Source organism: Pseudorasbora parva, chromosome 20, assembly GCF_024679245.1.
Source record: "Pseudorasbora parva isolate DD20220531a chromosome 20, ASM2467924v1, whole genome shotgun sequence".
Taxonomy (NCBI): Eukaryota; Metazoa; Chordata; class Actinopteri; order Cypriniformes; family Gobionidae; genus Pseudorasbora; species Pseudorasbora parva.
In genome coordinates this window covers 32,343,075-32,360,851 of record NC_090191.1, presented here as the reverse complement: position 1 = coordinate 32,360,851, position 17,777 = coordinate 32,343,075, and the positions used below count along the sequence as shown (strand labels likewise).

The 17,777-nt window shown below is 38.5% G+C and overlaps 1 protein-coding gene and 1 long non-coding RNA gene across 12 annotated transcripts in view; one reads left to right on the top strand and one right to left on the bottom strand.

The window, feature by feature from the left end:
• The window catches only part of grip1 (glutamate receptor interacting protein 1), a 312,119-nt gene that overhangs the window by 43,441 nt on the left and 250,901 nt on the right, over positions 1-17,777 (bottom strand). For all 11 annotated transcript variants that reach the window (XM_067426884.1, XM_067426883.1, XM_067426889.1 and 8 more), the window contains 2 exons: positions 14,116-14,265; positions 1,370-1,556 (listed from right to left, as the gene is read on the bottom strand). In XM_067426884.1, coding sequence (XP_067282985.1) covers positions 1,370-1,556; positions 14,116-14,265 — 337 coding nt within the window. The remainder of the gene's footprint in view (positions 1-1,369; positions 1,557-14,115; positions 14,266-17,777) is intronic.
• Positions 12,665-17,777, top strand: part of LOC137048681 (uncharacterized) — a 34,591-nt gene continuing 29,478 nt past the window's right edge. Inside the window, exons 1-2 of the long non-coding RNA XR_010899497.1 lie at positions 12,665-12,842; positions 14,704-14,808. This is a non-coding gene — a long non-coding RNA (uncharacterized lncRNA). The remainder of the gene's footprint in view (positions 12,843-14,703; positions 14,809-17,777) is intronic.

The following is a 17,777-nucleotide window of genomic DNA, read 5'->3' as shown; positions in this document are numbered from 1 at the left end:
ACAGGCGACTCCCTCAAACCTAGTGGTTTTTGGATATTTTACTGCAAAAATACTACATAGTGCACCTTTAAGCTTTTCTCTGAGAAAAGAACAAAGAACGGCACTGAAGTCATTCTTAAAAAGGGAAGATGTTTTCGGAGTTTAGCCGACCGGATACGGCGAATGTTTAATCTATCAACAAGCTCCGTTTCACCTTCGTTGCTCTGGTTGGTTGTAGCGCTATCCTATCGCGTGCAGAGGGAGTTTGAAAGACAACCGTTTATCCCGCCCCTCGGATTGAGCCTGGTGAGTTTCCAGACCAAACATCTTGATGTGGGTCTGGCTTGTCAGGCTAGTAGGATGTAGGAACAGCATAAGCTTTGAGGCCTTTCCCTGTTCAAACAAACAGCCCCTCTTCTCTTATATCAGAATCCATTTTTCTTACACAAACGCATCGCGTCACTTAGGAAAGCCTTTATTAACCCCCCGTCGCCGATTACTTTTATGATGGATGGATGCACTTTTTTGGGCTTTAAAATCTCAACCTCCATTCACTGCCATTATAAAGCTTGGAAGCGTCAGGATATTTGATAATATAACGCCGATTGTATTCGTCTGAAAGAAGAAAGTCATATAAAGCTAGGATGGCTTAAGGGGGGGGGGGGGAAATCATGGGCTAATTTTCCTTTTTGCTCAATTCATTTTTACCTTTGTAAACACTTGAGTTGTTTTCACAGTGAAAGATGTTAAGTTGACAGCATCGCTACTTTTGCTCCCCCAACGCTGGTAGGTCTTTATCAAATCACCAACGTTAGAAGGTTTATGTCCATCGCTGCAATTAAAACTTCAGCTGGCAGTGAGAAGTCATCCTTGTTGCTTAGGTCAGTAATTACAGTAAAGTTGGGATGTAAATTCCCCTCAGTCAACGCGCAAGTTCATTCGGATGCCAGCTGAGGCTCTGCCGCTCAGGTAATTATAGTTAAGTGCTTTGCTCTATCACGTAACGCCGTAGTCAATCACAGCCCAAGCAGACTGGAAATCAGATCGTCACGGCCAGGCAGTTACATATCATGTGTGATCATCGCATTATATCATCGATGAAGATGTGGCGCTGCGGAGGACAAGTTATAAGCTGCGAGAACAGCGCAGTGATGTAATAACTGTGGGCTTTGGGATGTGTTCAGATATTTAAAATCAGATTCGAGATTAAATATTTAAGATTCCCAAAGGGAAGTTCACACTTCTCTGATAACGCAAACAATTAAGCTGCACAGAGCACGGCGATCTGAGGAAGGGTATCTGGAATATTAAAACCCAGAGTTTTAACTAGGTCAAATGAGGCACTGGAGAAGCACTGGAGATTAATATAAATCGTGTTTGGTGATCTTACCGCTCTGCTGGGCTGTCGGGGTCTATGTAAGCGATAAGCGGTGGAGAGGACAGGGTTTCTGTGGCAAAGACTCCTCCTTGGAGCTGGATCCCAAAGCCCATGATGGAGTCGCTAATGAGGGTCACCTCTGTTGTTTCTGTGTGGACCACCTGTCCAGCCAGTCCTACAGTGCTGGAAGCCAGAGACACTACAGGAATGAAAAACAAGGAAAACGGGGTCACAAACAGCAGAAAAAGTTCCTCACAAAAACCTACCAAATAGACTTTTGCCCTTATTGAAGCTAAAAAGGACTTTCACCATTCATTTTTACTATATAGTAAGGAACAGCTTGAGCCTTCTGCTAAACGTCTCCTTTGAAAATAAAAAAATACACAAGTTTGGTCAATAAAAACAATCCATTTTAAGGTTTAAATAACAGAACAGTGTGCATCCCACAGCAGCTTTTCCCAGACCAAAAGGTTGTCAGCCATGTGAGTCTTTTGCAGTGACTGAGCTGGATTTGTGCCCTCGCTGCAGATAAGAATTCAATGTGTGAGCGCTATCTTTGGGTCAGCTAGGTGCACTTTGAAATAAGAAAAGGCACTCTGATACAAAGCTAGTGTTATTATATCCCAAATCAGACCACAGGGATTTGGGAAACTCTTTCTGTAGATTCATGAATGAGGTTGTTAGAATTTCTTATCTTACAATTCTGGGTCTGAAGTGACTATATTATGCAGTATTTAAATAAAGGGTTGCCATTATACCAACATTTTGAGATTTTAATACCACCTTAAAAACTAATATACTATTGAACTACCGCTCAGTGTTGTTTTAGTATTATTTATATGCTATTGTATTATCTATTCATATTTAGATATTGCTTTTATTTTTAAGTAATTTTGAATTTCTATTTAGCGTGAAATGTATTTATTTTTTATTTTTTAGTAATTTTAGGAAGTAAACTTAAACATTTTATTTCAGCTAACTTTCATAATTTTCATTGAAGCATTTTAATGTAATATTTTGAAAACAGTTTTACTAGTTTTAACGACAACAATACTGCTAAGCGTTCATGTTATTGTGGCAGATAAATAAAATGAATTAAATTCAAAAAATTTTGTAAATTAAAATAAATAAAATAAACACATAAAACACATACCATTTAGGGATGACCGACCACCGAGCCTCATTAGCCGGTTGAAACCGGTTAACCGATTAGTTTAAAATATGCTGCGCTATTTGAAATAACAGCCGTGAGCCGCGCCTGCATTTTCACAACTCTGTCGCATCTCTCTATGATCTCTCTGTCGCTTTGCCTACCGCTCACACACACACACACACACACACACACACACACACACACACACACACACACACACTGTCCCGGCACCACCACCTCCCTTCCACTCTCGTCACTTTTTTAAAATCCTCTACAGCGCGTAACATGAGTCCCGCAAACACCGAGGAGCCGAGGAGCTTGTTTTGAATCGACAAACAAATGCCTTAATTCGTTTCGAAATGGTTTGGGTACAAGGTGATTGCGTTGAAAATAAAGGCATTTGTCTAGCGTTAGAAGCTCATTAGAAACATTGCCGTGGCTCATTTAAAAAAATGACAGCTCCGAAGAGACGGCGCTTTAGTTCGAGGTAGTGCTAACAATAATAAAGAAAGACGATCAACACCTTATGTGTTACCACTGAAATGTAGATGTAATATATTTCCAAATGTAAGCCCATCTTATGCGGAATGCACGCGTCATACTGTCGTCTGCCCTGGCTCTAACCTCGAGTGTTTTAGCCTGTTTACTTTTTGCAAAACTTGTGAGCACGCAAACCAAAACGCTGTGACCTCGCGCCAAATGTTTTTATTGGTTTATTAAGAACAAACAGGCGAGTTGTGAAAAATTGAGTGAGGGATTTGTTCACTTCACACAAAAAGATTTTGGAATGAGATGGCTAACTGTAGTAGCGTTTAGTCCTCTGTCTATAATCGCCTAATTTAGAGATCACTTTTTTTTTTTAACCGACAACTTTGATCGGTTAACTTTGATACGGTCAACCATTTAGTCAAACGGTCATCGGTTAACATCCCTAATACCATTATAATATACAGTATGAAAGGTGAATTTTTATTTTGACATTTGCTAGTGTTTAAAAAAAAAATTACTTTAGTATTAGGTTTTATCTGTCTTAGGTAAAAGTAAAGACAAGGAGAAATGAGGATAAGCATGTAAACATCTTATATCAACCCGAGATATACAATTCAATCTACTGATAATGATAAACTAAAAAACTGTTCACAAGTTTAAATCTAGTCTGTCTATTAGACACAAACTAGTCTGTGAAAACAGATAGGCCCTGTTGTTTTCACAGCGTTGATTGAGAGACTTTAAACCAGCCGACCGAAAAAGCAGACAGGCACATAAGCATAACCAATGTGATTTATACACTGCGCTGCGCCCCATTTACAATTGTCTATATCAATAAAGTCTCAAGGGATACATCTCAATTGCAAAGCCACAGATTCGAACTGGGCTGCAAAAAACAACACATTTTTCCCATCCTTATCGACAACAACTTTTGGAGATCTTTTTTTCACTTGCTTTCAAAGAGACAAGTGAAAATACGCTCTGACACACGGGCGCCCTTCACACCCTTGACTGACCAAGCTCGAACTGTCATCTCAAGCACCAGGGAGCACAGGCGGTAGTCAGGAGGCTTCTTTCCCCATAGACACATACAGAAATCTACCTCCGGGTTATCGACCTGGCTCGCCGCATTCTTAAAGAGCCTGTTATACTCTCCAGATCGCTCTAGTGTGACTTTAGAGTGAGTCTATCCGAGATTGATGACTCTGCTCACGGGCTAGATTTACCGCACCAGACACCTTTATTGTTTTAAATGCGGTGACCTTTCCTTTTTTATTGGGAGTGAGAGATGAGAGAGGGAGGTTAAGGTGACGCAGATGAGGATAGGACGCCTTTTGGATGCTGAAACGCTTTTAGGGACGGATTCGCGCCTTTGCGGTGAACATCGATCAACGTTCGTTTGGGACTCCTCCTGTCTGAAGCACTGAAAGTGATACTGACTGGTCTTTTCGCGAATGGCTCAGGGGCCGCAGACTGTGAATTGACCCGACAGGGCTACGTACGCTTCAGAGTCTTGCTTCGTGAGGCGATTCGGTTAAGTGGTGTCTTCGGTTTGTGGTAGACTTCAAAGGCTCTGACAGACAAGGAAGCACCTGAGGGGTCATCGCCTGCACATCTCAAAGAATTGCCAGCCAACTGACTCTCTCTAGCTCGTTCGCTTCCTCCTCTTGCTTCCTACAAGAAGTCTTCCCACAGACCAATGAGTCAGCTGTAACTAGAAACCCTTAGAATGAGTCAGAAGGGTTCTGCAACATCTATTCTTCAGCAGAGAACAGATTTTGGCAGCTCTAAAATTGGAAAACGTACCTTTGATCCCAAGGCCTTTGACTTGCGTCGTCATAATCAAAATTTCTATAGAAATTCATTTTGACCCCATTTTAAGATTTGGGATATTGACACAAAACATTAAATTTTTTGCTGAACCATATGAAAGGAACTTTAAAATGGACAGGAAGTCGAGTAAAAAATACGCATGTGCCGGTATAAATTTGTTATGTTGCGATTAATTGCTCAAGCTTTTATCACCGTATACGGTATGATCACAATATTGAAAATAGTTGCAAAAAAGTGTTGTCATAGTAGACCAGGTATAAGAACTCCTTTTGTAATAACAAAAATAACTCTGAATGTTTTAATACAATAATAAAATAATATTTACGGTATTTTGAAGTGCCCACGATAACAATATCATTATCGTGATATATCGCATTACCGAATATCGGCACATGTCTAGTAAATAATAACTAATGCAATTTTTGGGTTAATTTTGTTTTGTTAAATACAGGTTAAGCGTATGCCATAGCCTGATCTGTGCCTTGAAGATACCAGAAGCCTTCATGTCCTCAACACTGTCCTTTAATGTAATTATATTTCCCTCTAGCAGAGCATATTAACTGACAACTGCATAGAAATCATAAACGGGGACAGTAGGCATTAGACAACAATTAAATTATGCTAATATTCTCCCGGTGAGAAGACACTGTGCTAGTTCGGTCACAGTACATTAAACGCAGACTGGTTTGTTCCGGACCACAGAAACACAGAGGGGAACGTTAAAATTAGCATGACATCGCCTCAACAGGGGTAAAAAAGATTTAGAAAAGACATCAGTGAAAGCTTTTTACAGTTACCCTAACCAGACACAAATGGGGAACAAATTCAAAAAGCCCTTTTCAACAAGGTCTCACAACAAAATACATGGGATTTGTCCCTGTAATGCTTTACAAAAACAGGACACTAAACGGTGCTTGTATAAAGTGCATTTGAAAATGGCTCGGCCTTCTGTGTTCTCCCTCAGTGCGAGGAGATGGTTTGGCATCACATTCAGACGTGTCATTGCTGTCTGATAGGTGACTTTGCAGCATGTATCTCCCTCCCTCCATCGCTCCAGTCTGTCCCTCTCTCTCTTTCAGAAGTGTCTGAGCTTTATTCTGTCCCTGTGAGCCAGTGACAGTAAAGGCCTCAGGAGGGACTTTTAACAAACCAATGCTACTTTGTATGCTAGAAGACGTCACTCATGCAAAGGCTGGAAGAGCTGATTCAGCGGTGCTGCATGCAGTGGACCCGTCCTCACTCATTTGCCTTTGCGCTATAGGCTGCAAGAACATATCTTGGGCAATTGGGCTCCTTGAAATGACTGCCACGGCCTCCGTGCAGAGCTCTACGGACAGTGAAATCACGGTGCTATGCAAATAGGGCTCATTTGGAACGTCAGTGAAGTTAATCAAGCTTTAATTAAGCTTTGAATTTGGGCCAGTGAGGCAATGAACAATTTGCTGCCCTTTTGAGCTTCACAGCAATGAGTTGAAGCAAGGTGATTGCTGATAGGCTGCTAAAAGTCATCAGCATTTTTTGGGCAATTATCAATTTATATTTGATTGCAGACATTTCAGCAAGTAGTATTTATTTATATTTTTGATGAGTTTATATACACACATACATACATATTTCCCAGTTTTTTTTTTAAATAAGTTTTAGTTTTTCATCTAATACTATTATTTTATTTCAGCTAATTTTTTTTACTTTTCAGTTCTCGATAAGAACACTGGGCAGAAGTTTTGACTGGCAGTGTAATGTCACAGCTTAGGGGTGGGCAATATGACTAAAACCTTATAACATGTTATGAGTAATTTTATTTCACAATAACTATATAAATTACAATATAGTTGCTGTTGCTTTAAATAATGTTTTAATGATATTAAATTTAATTTCAATATAATTTAAACACTAAAATATTAACTAATATTAGCCTCAAGCCTACTGAAGATGAGTAAACGGTGATAAAGAAAGAGTAAAGAAAACAGAAAACAAACTACAATAGAATAAAGTGAAATATACCTGAAATATTTCACACAAATGAAATAGACCTGAAAAACTAGCCCTAGACATACTACATAAAATGTATAAAGTAACAAAATGTATAAAACTGTATATTAAACTTTAATAATAAATGTACATTTCATTTACACAGTAAAGTTACAAAAGTCAATAGCAGTGAGATTTTCTCTCTTTTTTGGTGTTGTTGTTTGATTAGCATTAATAACGCCAGCAGGTACATTTGAATGTAGACCGTCTGCATGGATCCAATATACTCATGCGTTTTCAGTTCACTGAACTGTTCACTTCTTAAGACATAACATTTGTTATATCAACTTTGTTTACTTGCAAATACATGCTTACTTTGACACACACATATGTGTATTTAACTGTCCAAGCCTAATTAGTCTTCCAGAAGGTGTGTAAACATAGTGAAATGAAAGCAGAAACTCACAGAGTGACTATTTCGTTACTATTAAAACGTTAGTTCACTCCCCCCAAAAAATTATGTCATTAATGACTTCATGTCCTTCCACACTCGTAAGACCTCCGTTCATCTTTGAAACAGTTTCAAAGATGAAAAATGACCAAAATGTATTTTCGATGATTCAAAAATTTCTAATGGACTATGTTTTTATTACCTTTCTGGACATGGGCAGTATACCGTACATACATTTTCACTAGAGGGACAGAAAGCTTTTGGAGTAAATATATCTTAAACTGTGTTCTGAAGATGAATGGAGGTCTTACGGGTGTGGAACGACATGAGGGTGAATTTATTAATGACACCATATTTATTTTTGGGTGAACTAAACCTTTAAGTTACATTTTAGAACGCCCCTAAAATGATCCCTAAAACCCAGGGTTGGCACAATTTAAACTGGCTAGCCACCTAAACTGGCTACATGGTATATTTCATTTAAAATGAACTAACAGTCTAGCCAAACTGGTGCATAGTTGGGTGAATAGCTGGTTTCCCTGAAGCTGCGAAAAGCCCCTCTGAAATAAGCAGACCAGTTTTGACCGGACTATGGAACTAACTAAGGCTAGCAAACCACCTTAGACTAAGATGTTTTTAAGCAGAGTAGCAAGTGTGTTTGTTGGATGAATCAGTATGTCTGCTGCGTTTTCCTTTTTAGCTATGAATATTGTCCATTATGAAACAATTTACTCTGGTGTGCTCCACTGATTAAGCATGTTTCATGTTCCTCAGTAAAATAAAAGCCAAGGAAAGACTCAGTGCAACTATTACAGACCCATTATGGAATCATTTTTCTAAACAAACGACGTCTATGAGGGGCCATGCACATGCTCATGGCAGTAAAACTGAAAATAAATTTGTGTAATAGATGAGATGCTCCGTTTCTGTGCGACAGGTATATTAGCCAAACGGCAGGCAATGTGGTAGGAGAAACGATTAAAAGTGATGTTCAGAACAAGTGCAGCTAAGTAAATTAAACACTAATTTACAGTCAGTCAGATAAAAAAAGGACAGTTAAATTGTTGTTTTTTTTCCCGCCATTTTAAAATGCCATCTCTTATTCCAGTTTAATGAGACAATGCAAGCCATTTGTAAGGGGACTTCGAGTCTGTGGCACTATCCAAACTGTTTGTTTGAGCAAAGCAAAATGTCAACTTCTAGCACAGCCGATGATTGCATGATTTCAGGGCAGAACAATCTGTCCAAACCATGGAAGAATGGTATCATTGTTTCTACACAGGTTTCCAAAGCACACCTACTTGTAATGCAAGGCATTTAAAGGATAGATTACCAAAAAATGTTTTAATTCTGTCATTTACTCACCCTCAAGTTGTTTCAGACCTGTATGAGTTTCTATGAGTTTCTTTCTTCTGCTGAACACAAAATAATAATTTTGAATAATATCGGTGAAATTTGACAGCATCCACTGACTTCAGGGTCAACTTTCTGGTCACCCATATTCTTCAAACTATCCATTTAACAGTGCTTTGCTTCATTATTATTGCAATTCCATTTGGTGCTACCAGTGTTATTTTAGCCTTATATATACTATTATATATTTTCACTAATATATATGGCTGTCAATAGAGTCATTGTTTTACATTTCAAAACAATGAATATTGTTATAAGTGTGATTAATTTCACGATAAGTGATTAATCACACACTTATTGTGAAATTAGTAATACACCATTTATGTCAATAACTCATTAATCTCATTAACCTGTCAGTGTTTAAAAAAAAGCTGCCAGCCACCGTCTAGGATTTTGACCATTTTCACAAAAATGTAATAGCTCATAGAATATTTTGTTTTATGAATATCTGAGCATGCACTATATATCAAAAGAAAGAGCTGACCCTCTGCTTAAACAACCCTCTGTTTTTTTTTCTAGCTTCATGCATTCATTTTTTTTATCAACACTTAAATGGGTAAGTTTTAATAGAAAAGCAACATTTTGAACAAAAAGCTGAGATAATCAGCTTATGTCAAAGACCAAATCCAGATCAGATTCAGAGCGATGATCAAACACAGACGGAGTAGATGGAGTTCATCCACACCCCCAAAGCTTCACAGTCCTATAGCTTGTCCTGGGTCGACATTTCATTCACTAACTTTAGGCACTTTTGATTTATATGATGTTCAATGATCATGCTATTTTACATATGTATCTGCTTGCGCTTGTTTTACTGCGTCTTCCTTAGGGATGAGACGAAATATCGTTTGACAAAATATCGCGATACAAAACGTGACAAAACGCATCGAGGTCGAAAAAAATGTATCGCGAAATAAAGATAGATGGCACTGCTGCATGATTTGCGTAGAATGAGGGTGGGGTGCAGCAGCAAACATTAAAGGGGGGGTGAAACACTCAGTTTCAGTCAGTGTCATGTCAATCTTGAGTACCTATAGAGTAGCATTGCATCCTGCATATCTCCGAAAAGTCTTTATTTTTTTAATAATTATATAAGAAAGATGCGCTGTTCCGAGTCTTTCCGAAAAAAGCAGAGCGGGTGGGGGCGTGTCGTGTGAGCGGAGCTAAATAATGACGTGTGCTCGCTGCTGCTATGTTGAGTCGAGTGCGTCGTAAAGCTGTGTCAACAGCGGGAAAAAAACTTTATTCAAAATAAAAATATGGCTTTTAATCAGATACAGCCATACATCTATGATCCGGAATCAGACCCAGAGGCTGCAGTTGAACAGGAGCAGCAGCAAAAACGACTAGAGCAGGACGTCTCTATGTGGTACAAGTTATACACTAACTATATAATATGCTGAGCGGCTTGTGTTATTTACATATTTATACTTGAATTATATCGTCGTATTTTTGTCTTTGAAGGTGTACATGTGGGAAGTGCAGTTGTGCACGTGTGTTTGTGTGTTTACGCGTGGTTTGTGTAGATAGTAAGCGGACTAAAAAAAACACAGACATTTGAAGCAGTCTCACTCACCCTTCTAACGTTGGGACTGCTCCATCATTCAGCATTAGGCGATTGGGAAAATCCGGCGTCGAGCTGGGCCTTGTTTATGAAACAGTCGGCACCGAAATGCAGCGAACAGATATAAACATTCGCGCAACTCAGTTGCTGATCCGGAAAAGCAAATTACATCCACTGTTGCCTTAACGCGGGGTTTTGGGGGAATCTGTGCAGGACTGTCTTGGTCTGGCAACCAAAAACGCACTTTTTTGGTGACATTGTTATGTGCACATCACCTGTCCAGCAGCCTACGAGCCAGCGCTTTGATGGGGGTAGCCTGTTACTTTCGCTCTCTCCCTCTCTCTCCCTCACGCGCTTCCGGTAGAATTGTCCGTAAGGCCCATACAAGGAAATTCCGCCCCCATTAACGTCAAAGGGGACGCATGATCTCAAAAAACTTGCCGAAACTTATGACTAACCGGAAGTAGTATTTTTGACAAAGAAATACTCCCATCAAACGTCCACCTTAACTTTTGAAACTTTGTCTATGTTTAGTATGGGATTCCAAGTCTTTAACAGTGTAAAAAGATCAGAATGCATGAAACAGCATTTCACCCCCCCTTTAATAGGGAAAGAAAAGGGTTGACATTAGCATTAATATTCTTAACCAAAAATGCTGTTATTGCCTACATAAACTACCATATTTTCTGTTTAACTTTTATTAGACTCCAGAAAGAAAAGGGCGTTTTTTCACTGAGCACATTCTCTGCAGTGAGCGCGATGCACTGCAGCTCACTCTTGCTCATGTCTGAGGTAAATCACCGCTTACAGTACACCTGTTTTATTGAACTAAATACATTACAATCGGCTAAAACGAATGCACAGGTTGCTTTCCTGAACAAGCGCGCTCCCGAGTCCGTGTTCTTCACACTGTCCACGTGAATCGCGGCCCAGTTCGGCGCGCACGCGCAAAATACCGGCAGTTAGTTCAACGGGCCGCACTATATTCCTACTCGTGTAATATTGACCTCCTCCAGGTATGGTGTGGTTCTGGTTCGCTCACTGGTACACATTAACAATTTTTCATATGAACTTTGCCCTGTTCTGAATTAAACTGCCAGTGTAAAAACTCCCTTTATATTCTTAAAATGAGATAAATCACTAAGTTTAGGCTTAAGAGAACAATTTCTTAGATAAACATATCTATGACCTTTGATATGTCTAGTCTTCATACTGTATTGATTATTATTGAATAAGTATGGTTTCACTAATAATAAATGTACATTTCCATAAAGCATGCATATTTGTCCATACCTATGTTGATTAGAGTATTAAAAACTTAATTTAAACTTAATTTAAGATACATTTACAATTGCTAAAAAGGTGCGATTTAAAATCGAGTTAACTCATGACAATCATGCAGTTAATTGCGATTCAATATTTTAATCGATTGACAGCCCTATAGTGCCCTCCACAATTATTGGCACCCCTGTTTAAGATGTGGTCGCGGACTTCTAAAAATTATTCTTTTTTTTAAACAACATAGAACCAAAATGCAAAAAAAGAGAAAAATCCTACCTTTCGTTTAAGTACATTACTTTAGTGGTAAAAAAATCACAGATTTGAAAAAAATAAAAATAAAATTTGATATCGTATCGTGACGTATCGTATCGTAACCCTGGCATATCGAGGTGCATCGTATCGTGAGTTTAAGTGTATCGTCCCATCTCACCTATGTTTTGATCAGGAGATTCTGTACTCTTCAGAAACAATCGCAGAATGCGACAGCGCTCGTGTTTGAAAACAAAGCACACAATGAACAAATTCAGTTAAAACGCTCTGATGTCTGGCCTTCTTTACATTAGCCCAGTTTTGGACTGTTTGAATGATTTCGATTACTGGATCACTGAAAACGTTTTCAGAAAACGCAGGGTTACGTGTGGCTGCTTCATGTAGTTCCGTAATTTATTTGCATTATTTGAGTTAAATAATTTTAACACGACTTAAAATTAAAGGCATGCGCTAACGTGTTAATGTTGACAGCCCTAATATATATTTATATACTTGGATTTAAACTAATTTCAGTTCATTGCTGAAGCAACTTTTTAAATTTTTGTTTAATTCAATTTTTTCATTGAATATTTATATTTTATTTGAGCACTTGTGTAACAACAACACTTGTGCCACATTGGACTGAATCTGTAAAGCATGACCTCTTCAAGCATCTCAATGATCAATTTCACAGCCACGTTCTCTACAGCAGTTTTACAAACCTTACTTCCTCTAACACCCACAGTAAAGAACCAAGCAGCTAACAAGCACAACGCAAAACACAAACTCACAAAACAAGTCAGCTACACTGAAAGTTCAGGTCAGCGTCATGGGCAGCTGATTAACCATTTTCTAGTTCCAGCGTTTGTTTATTGGTCTTGTTGACAAAGCCTGCAGATAACACTCCACGCGGTACGAAAGCGTGGTCGGGTAATTATCTGCGGCAGAGGCGGTGACGCTGCTCAGTTGAAGGATATGAAATATCTTTCAGGATCTAATTACTGGGTAGCCAGAGGTGTAATTTCCCTTTCGCTTGGCGGCTTCTGATATGGGAAAAGAATGCTGAATGTGTTCACTTCAGGTAAGTTCTATCACACTCGCTGATATTATTCAGATTCAGAGCCCAGTCATGAGGGGGAAGGACAGGAAGGACGGGAAGCATGTGCAAGTCGTCCGAATGCACAGATAAAGTCAGACTATCATAGCGGAGACAGGAAGAATAATAGAAGTATGGCCCTTCTTTAATACCAAGCGACTTCGTTGCATTTATGTTGGAGTTTTATTGCTCTCAGTGGCTTGACCAAGCGTCTCTTTTCGCTCACTTGCATGCGCTTAGCATAATGAGGCATTTATAAGGGTTCATTTCTGAATAACTGTAGGCAGTATATTCAACCTCCTGACTTATGTTTCGCACAAGGAATGGCAAAAGCAGCTATAAAAAATTCGAAACCTAATATCAAAGTCAAGACAAGTCCCCCGTCAGAGCGTGCATGGAGGTGCAGATAGATTAGAGAAGTTTTACAGGAAATCAATAACCAAGCCTTTTTCTGTTTACTTCAGCCATTCTGATAAAAACGAAAGGTTTCAAAGAATGAATCAAAGTGGAACTGGCAAAGGCCACTGGTAAATCTGTTTTTTTTATGCATGTTTTATCCTCTCCACATCTAATTATTCAATGTACTTACAGAGCCATAAGGTTGTTGCTTTGCGCTTTGTGTACATTTTAAGATGGCACAAAATTAAAAGCAGTACTTTCAAAAAACGTCTCAGGACTCAAAGTTCCATTCAGCTGTGCTTCACAGAGCTGTTTGAAAAGAATCTATTTTTTTGCACAAGTAGACTTTTAAGCCTCAAAAAAGATTCAGAAGCAGCATAAAAGCATAGCAGAAGTCAGTAGCGATTCACTGGAAAAACCTAGCTTTGAGTCAGCCTTCTTAATGAATAAATTGTAGATCCAAGTTCTTAAAAGCAAATGATTCATTTGCAAATTGATTCTGCTCTTGAGTGATTCAGTTGAAACAATTGACAGCTCATTAGAGGTGAAGATTATCAGTGAATAATGACTTGAATCGACTCAATCGGTTCTTCAAAAAGCTGTAAAATGAATTTTTTGAATATAGTGCACCAACGTATGCACCACTTTTATGGTGGTTTTGCATTCTGTTTGAAGCTTAAGGACTTCTTTTGTGCTCCACAGAAGAAACAAGTCATACAATATGAGTTTGGAATAAAAGAGTTTTCATTTTAGGGTGAACTATCATTTTAATGAGGCCTCATTTTGAATTGTACAAAATGTTTTGTTTCTTGATCAATATAAAAATGTGAAAAACTCAACACGACTGCATCAAACATACTTGAGCTCTTGTAGTCTTTCTTCTTCAGTTTGCGTCTCATCATGGTGCCGCGGGGACTTGTGGGATACATGGTGCGTGGCAGCGTGTTCATGTTGAGTGAGCTCAGACTGTAGGCACTCATGGAGGTGGGAGAGAAGGATGAACCCAGAGCTGTGTGGGAAAGAGAGGAATGTTTTAGCAAAACTCTCATTATCAACTCTCAATGACTCATTTCAAAACCTCAAATATTTAGTATATAAATGTTCAGTTTAGCTTAGTAGAACAGAACAGTTCAAACTGTTTCCACTACAAATGACAGTATCAGTGTAATTTGAGAATTACAGAATGTCTAAGTATTTGTTTCATCTTCTGCTTTAAAGACCTCCACGAGTTAAACTGGATGTTTATAAATCTCCGGCATGATGAGCTTCTTTGGCTTCAATGGAAGAGCATGTGAAGTACATGTCTGTACAAAGATGGCGATGTCATCAATTTATTTATTAGTGACATAGAAATAGTGCAGAATCTGTCATTTATCCCATTCATTTTGGGTTTTGAATCCTCTCTTTTCAATTGAATGGTTGAAAACCCCATATATTCTAACTACAGGTGCTGGAAATGAGAGGGACACTTTGCCACCATTCGAGGAAATGCACAAAACAACCCATTAAAGCGCAGCACACTGCCCTCATATTTGACATTGTGTGAACAGTGGTAAGTCTTCACCAAAATACATATCTAAAAATACTCCCCAATGCCTAAAAACCACTTTTTCTCACAGAGCAATGCCTAAGAACTGGATCACAGTTCACACTGATCAGATTCAATGCCTTTTTTTAGCGTTCACAAAAAATCCCATCTGGCAGAACATTACTACTACTACTACTACAAAAAGGGAAAAAAATGTTTTACTTGGCTGAGACACTGGTGATGCTGAAAACATGGCAGGATTAGAGCAGATCACAGTCTTATTTTTGCATTGCTGTTTGAAACAGTGTCTGCTCTTGCCACATGGAAAGACATTCTGCTTTCTATCTTTTTATAAAGCACTAAACCATCTACAGTCACTTTGGTCCACTTGTTTATTGTATAGGATGAACTATTCCTAATGCAAACATTAAAGAGTTAATGCCCAGCAAATGCTGGCTAATTTGTCTTGAGGGAAAAGAGAAACAGCGGCTTAAGTAATACAACCCTCGGGGGAGTTTGCTTTCGTGAGTATCAAGGACACATCTTTCAAAGATGGAAAAAGCCTCTGAACTCCCAGAACCTAGGGGGATATATAATCCAGGAATAAAAAAAGGTACTGTGACTAAAAATAATTGATGGAATGATAGTAAATTATATTTGAAGCCACCAGCATTGAAGTGCCCACAGCATCTTTATGACCTTCCTGAATTGAGAATGTGAATCATAACTGTAAAGGTTGGGAAGGTGCCGCAAGAGATTTTATATTTTACAAACTTTAAAATTCAATCATATTTGTGATATAAGCGAAAAACAGTTAAATCGATGGAGGTTGGCAGTTTGCTGTACCATTGATACCATGGGGTTTTCAAACTGAAGACTGCAAGAGGGTGTTTGGGATCCACTAAATTATTTTTGAGATTGTCAAAATAAACGTATACACATAAACACATACATATGAATCAATCCGTCATTACATTATGACCAGTGCGGTGAATAATACGGATTACCTCTTCATCAAGGCACCTGTTAGTGGGTGGCATATAATTAGGCAGCAAGTTGATTTGTTAGAAGCAGAACAAAATAGGCAAGCATAAGGATTTGAGCTAGTTTGACAAGGGCCAAATTGTGATGGCTAGATGACGGTCAGAGAATCTTCAAAACTGCAGCTCTTGTGGGGTGTTCCCGGTCTGCAGTGGTCAGTATCTATCAAAAGTGATTCAAGGAAGGATAAGTGGTGAACCGGCTCATTGATGCACGTGTGGTAGCGAAATGTGGTCCCTGTGTGGTCCTATAAAACAGACGAGCTACTGTAGCTCAAACTGCTCAAGAAGTTAATTCTGGTTCTGATGAAAAGGTCAGAATACACAGTGTATGGCAGTTGCATATGGGGCTGTATAGCCGCAGACAAGTCAGGGTGCCCATGCCGACCCCTGCCTGCTGACGAAAGCACCAACAGTGAGACGTGAGTATCAGAACTGGACCACAGAGCAATGAAAGAAGGAGGGCTGGTCTGATTAATCACGTTTTCTTTTATATCATGTGGATGGCCAGGTGCATGTGCGTTGCTTACCTGGGGAACACATGGCACCAGAATGCACTATTGGAAGAACTTACAGGACTTAAATGATCTGCTGTTAACATCTTGCTGCCAGATACCACAGCACACCTTCAAAGGGTCTAGTGGAGTCCATGCCTCAATGGGTCAGGGTTGTTTTGGTAGCAAAAAGAGGACCAACACAATATTAGATTATAATGTTTTGCCTGATCCGTATATTCCTGAGATATTCCTATAATATAATTAATTTATCATATATATTATGTGAATATAATTAATTTATCATATATATTATATGAATATAATTAATTTATCATATGTTTATTTATTAAATTACAATTAAATTAGATTAACTTAAATTAACAAATATGTTAAACGTTTCTTTCTCTTACTTGTTATAATCATTTAAAAAAAAAAAAAAAATTATTTTCTAAAAGCAGGTAGAAAATCACCAGGTTAATCAATTATTTTATTCTATTGTTTGAAATAGGAAAATTGGAAATAGGAAATTGAAATAAAACCATGCATAATAAATACAAATAAAATATGAACATTTGAAATATAAAATTTAAAATAGTTAGTAAAACCCAATTTTTTAACAACATTAATGTAATGTACTGTGTAGAAATCATGTTATTGTTATAGTATGACAACATATATTTTTTTTTGTTTCTCGCAACAGTATAAACAGGTCTTTAAAACGTTCCCTAGGTTGCATTAGGTCACTGCTCAATTTCATAAAGTTAAACTTGATTGTATTATCAATGATCTCAGTCATTGGTATCAAGTCACCTCTAAATGCCAGCTATCACTGAAAATGAACAACTTCCAGTTGCTTTAGTAAGGCAAATCGCTGGTACAGGGCAAGTACAGGTCATCTATAACAGTCTCATGGTGCCCTTGAAATGCATAGAGTGCCAGCAAAAGAGATCGATAGATCCCTGATGGCTGGAATTTATAGTAATGAGTCTGTAAAATCAAATCAGACTCGCTGAAAAGGCTGCTGAAAGAGGAAAAGCATGACCTAAAAACACAAATGAGGAGTGCTTTTGTAACAAGTGACAATCTCCCCATCTAATCATCCAATTAGAGAGCAAATCTAGGGTTTCAGAATGTCAGTTATCATTGACTACATGTCCCAGAATGTATTTGAGACTATAAAGTTCATCCATGACCGCATAGGACGAAACAGTCAGGTCACATTGCTAGAATGTCAATATTGCGTTATCGCTTCCTTAACAAGGATTATGTTCCATATCCCCCAAAGAATGGCAACACAAATGAGTCCAGTGCATTCACTTTGTATCTTTAGCCCAACAAAAAAACAAGTCTCCCTGAATGGCTCAGTGATCTTCTGGCTTTGTACGGCAAGTCTGAGCTTTGCCGTAATGTGCTCTCGCCTCTGGTAGAATAGAGCTCAGCTACGCCCACAGATGGA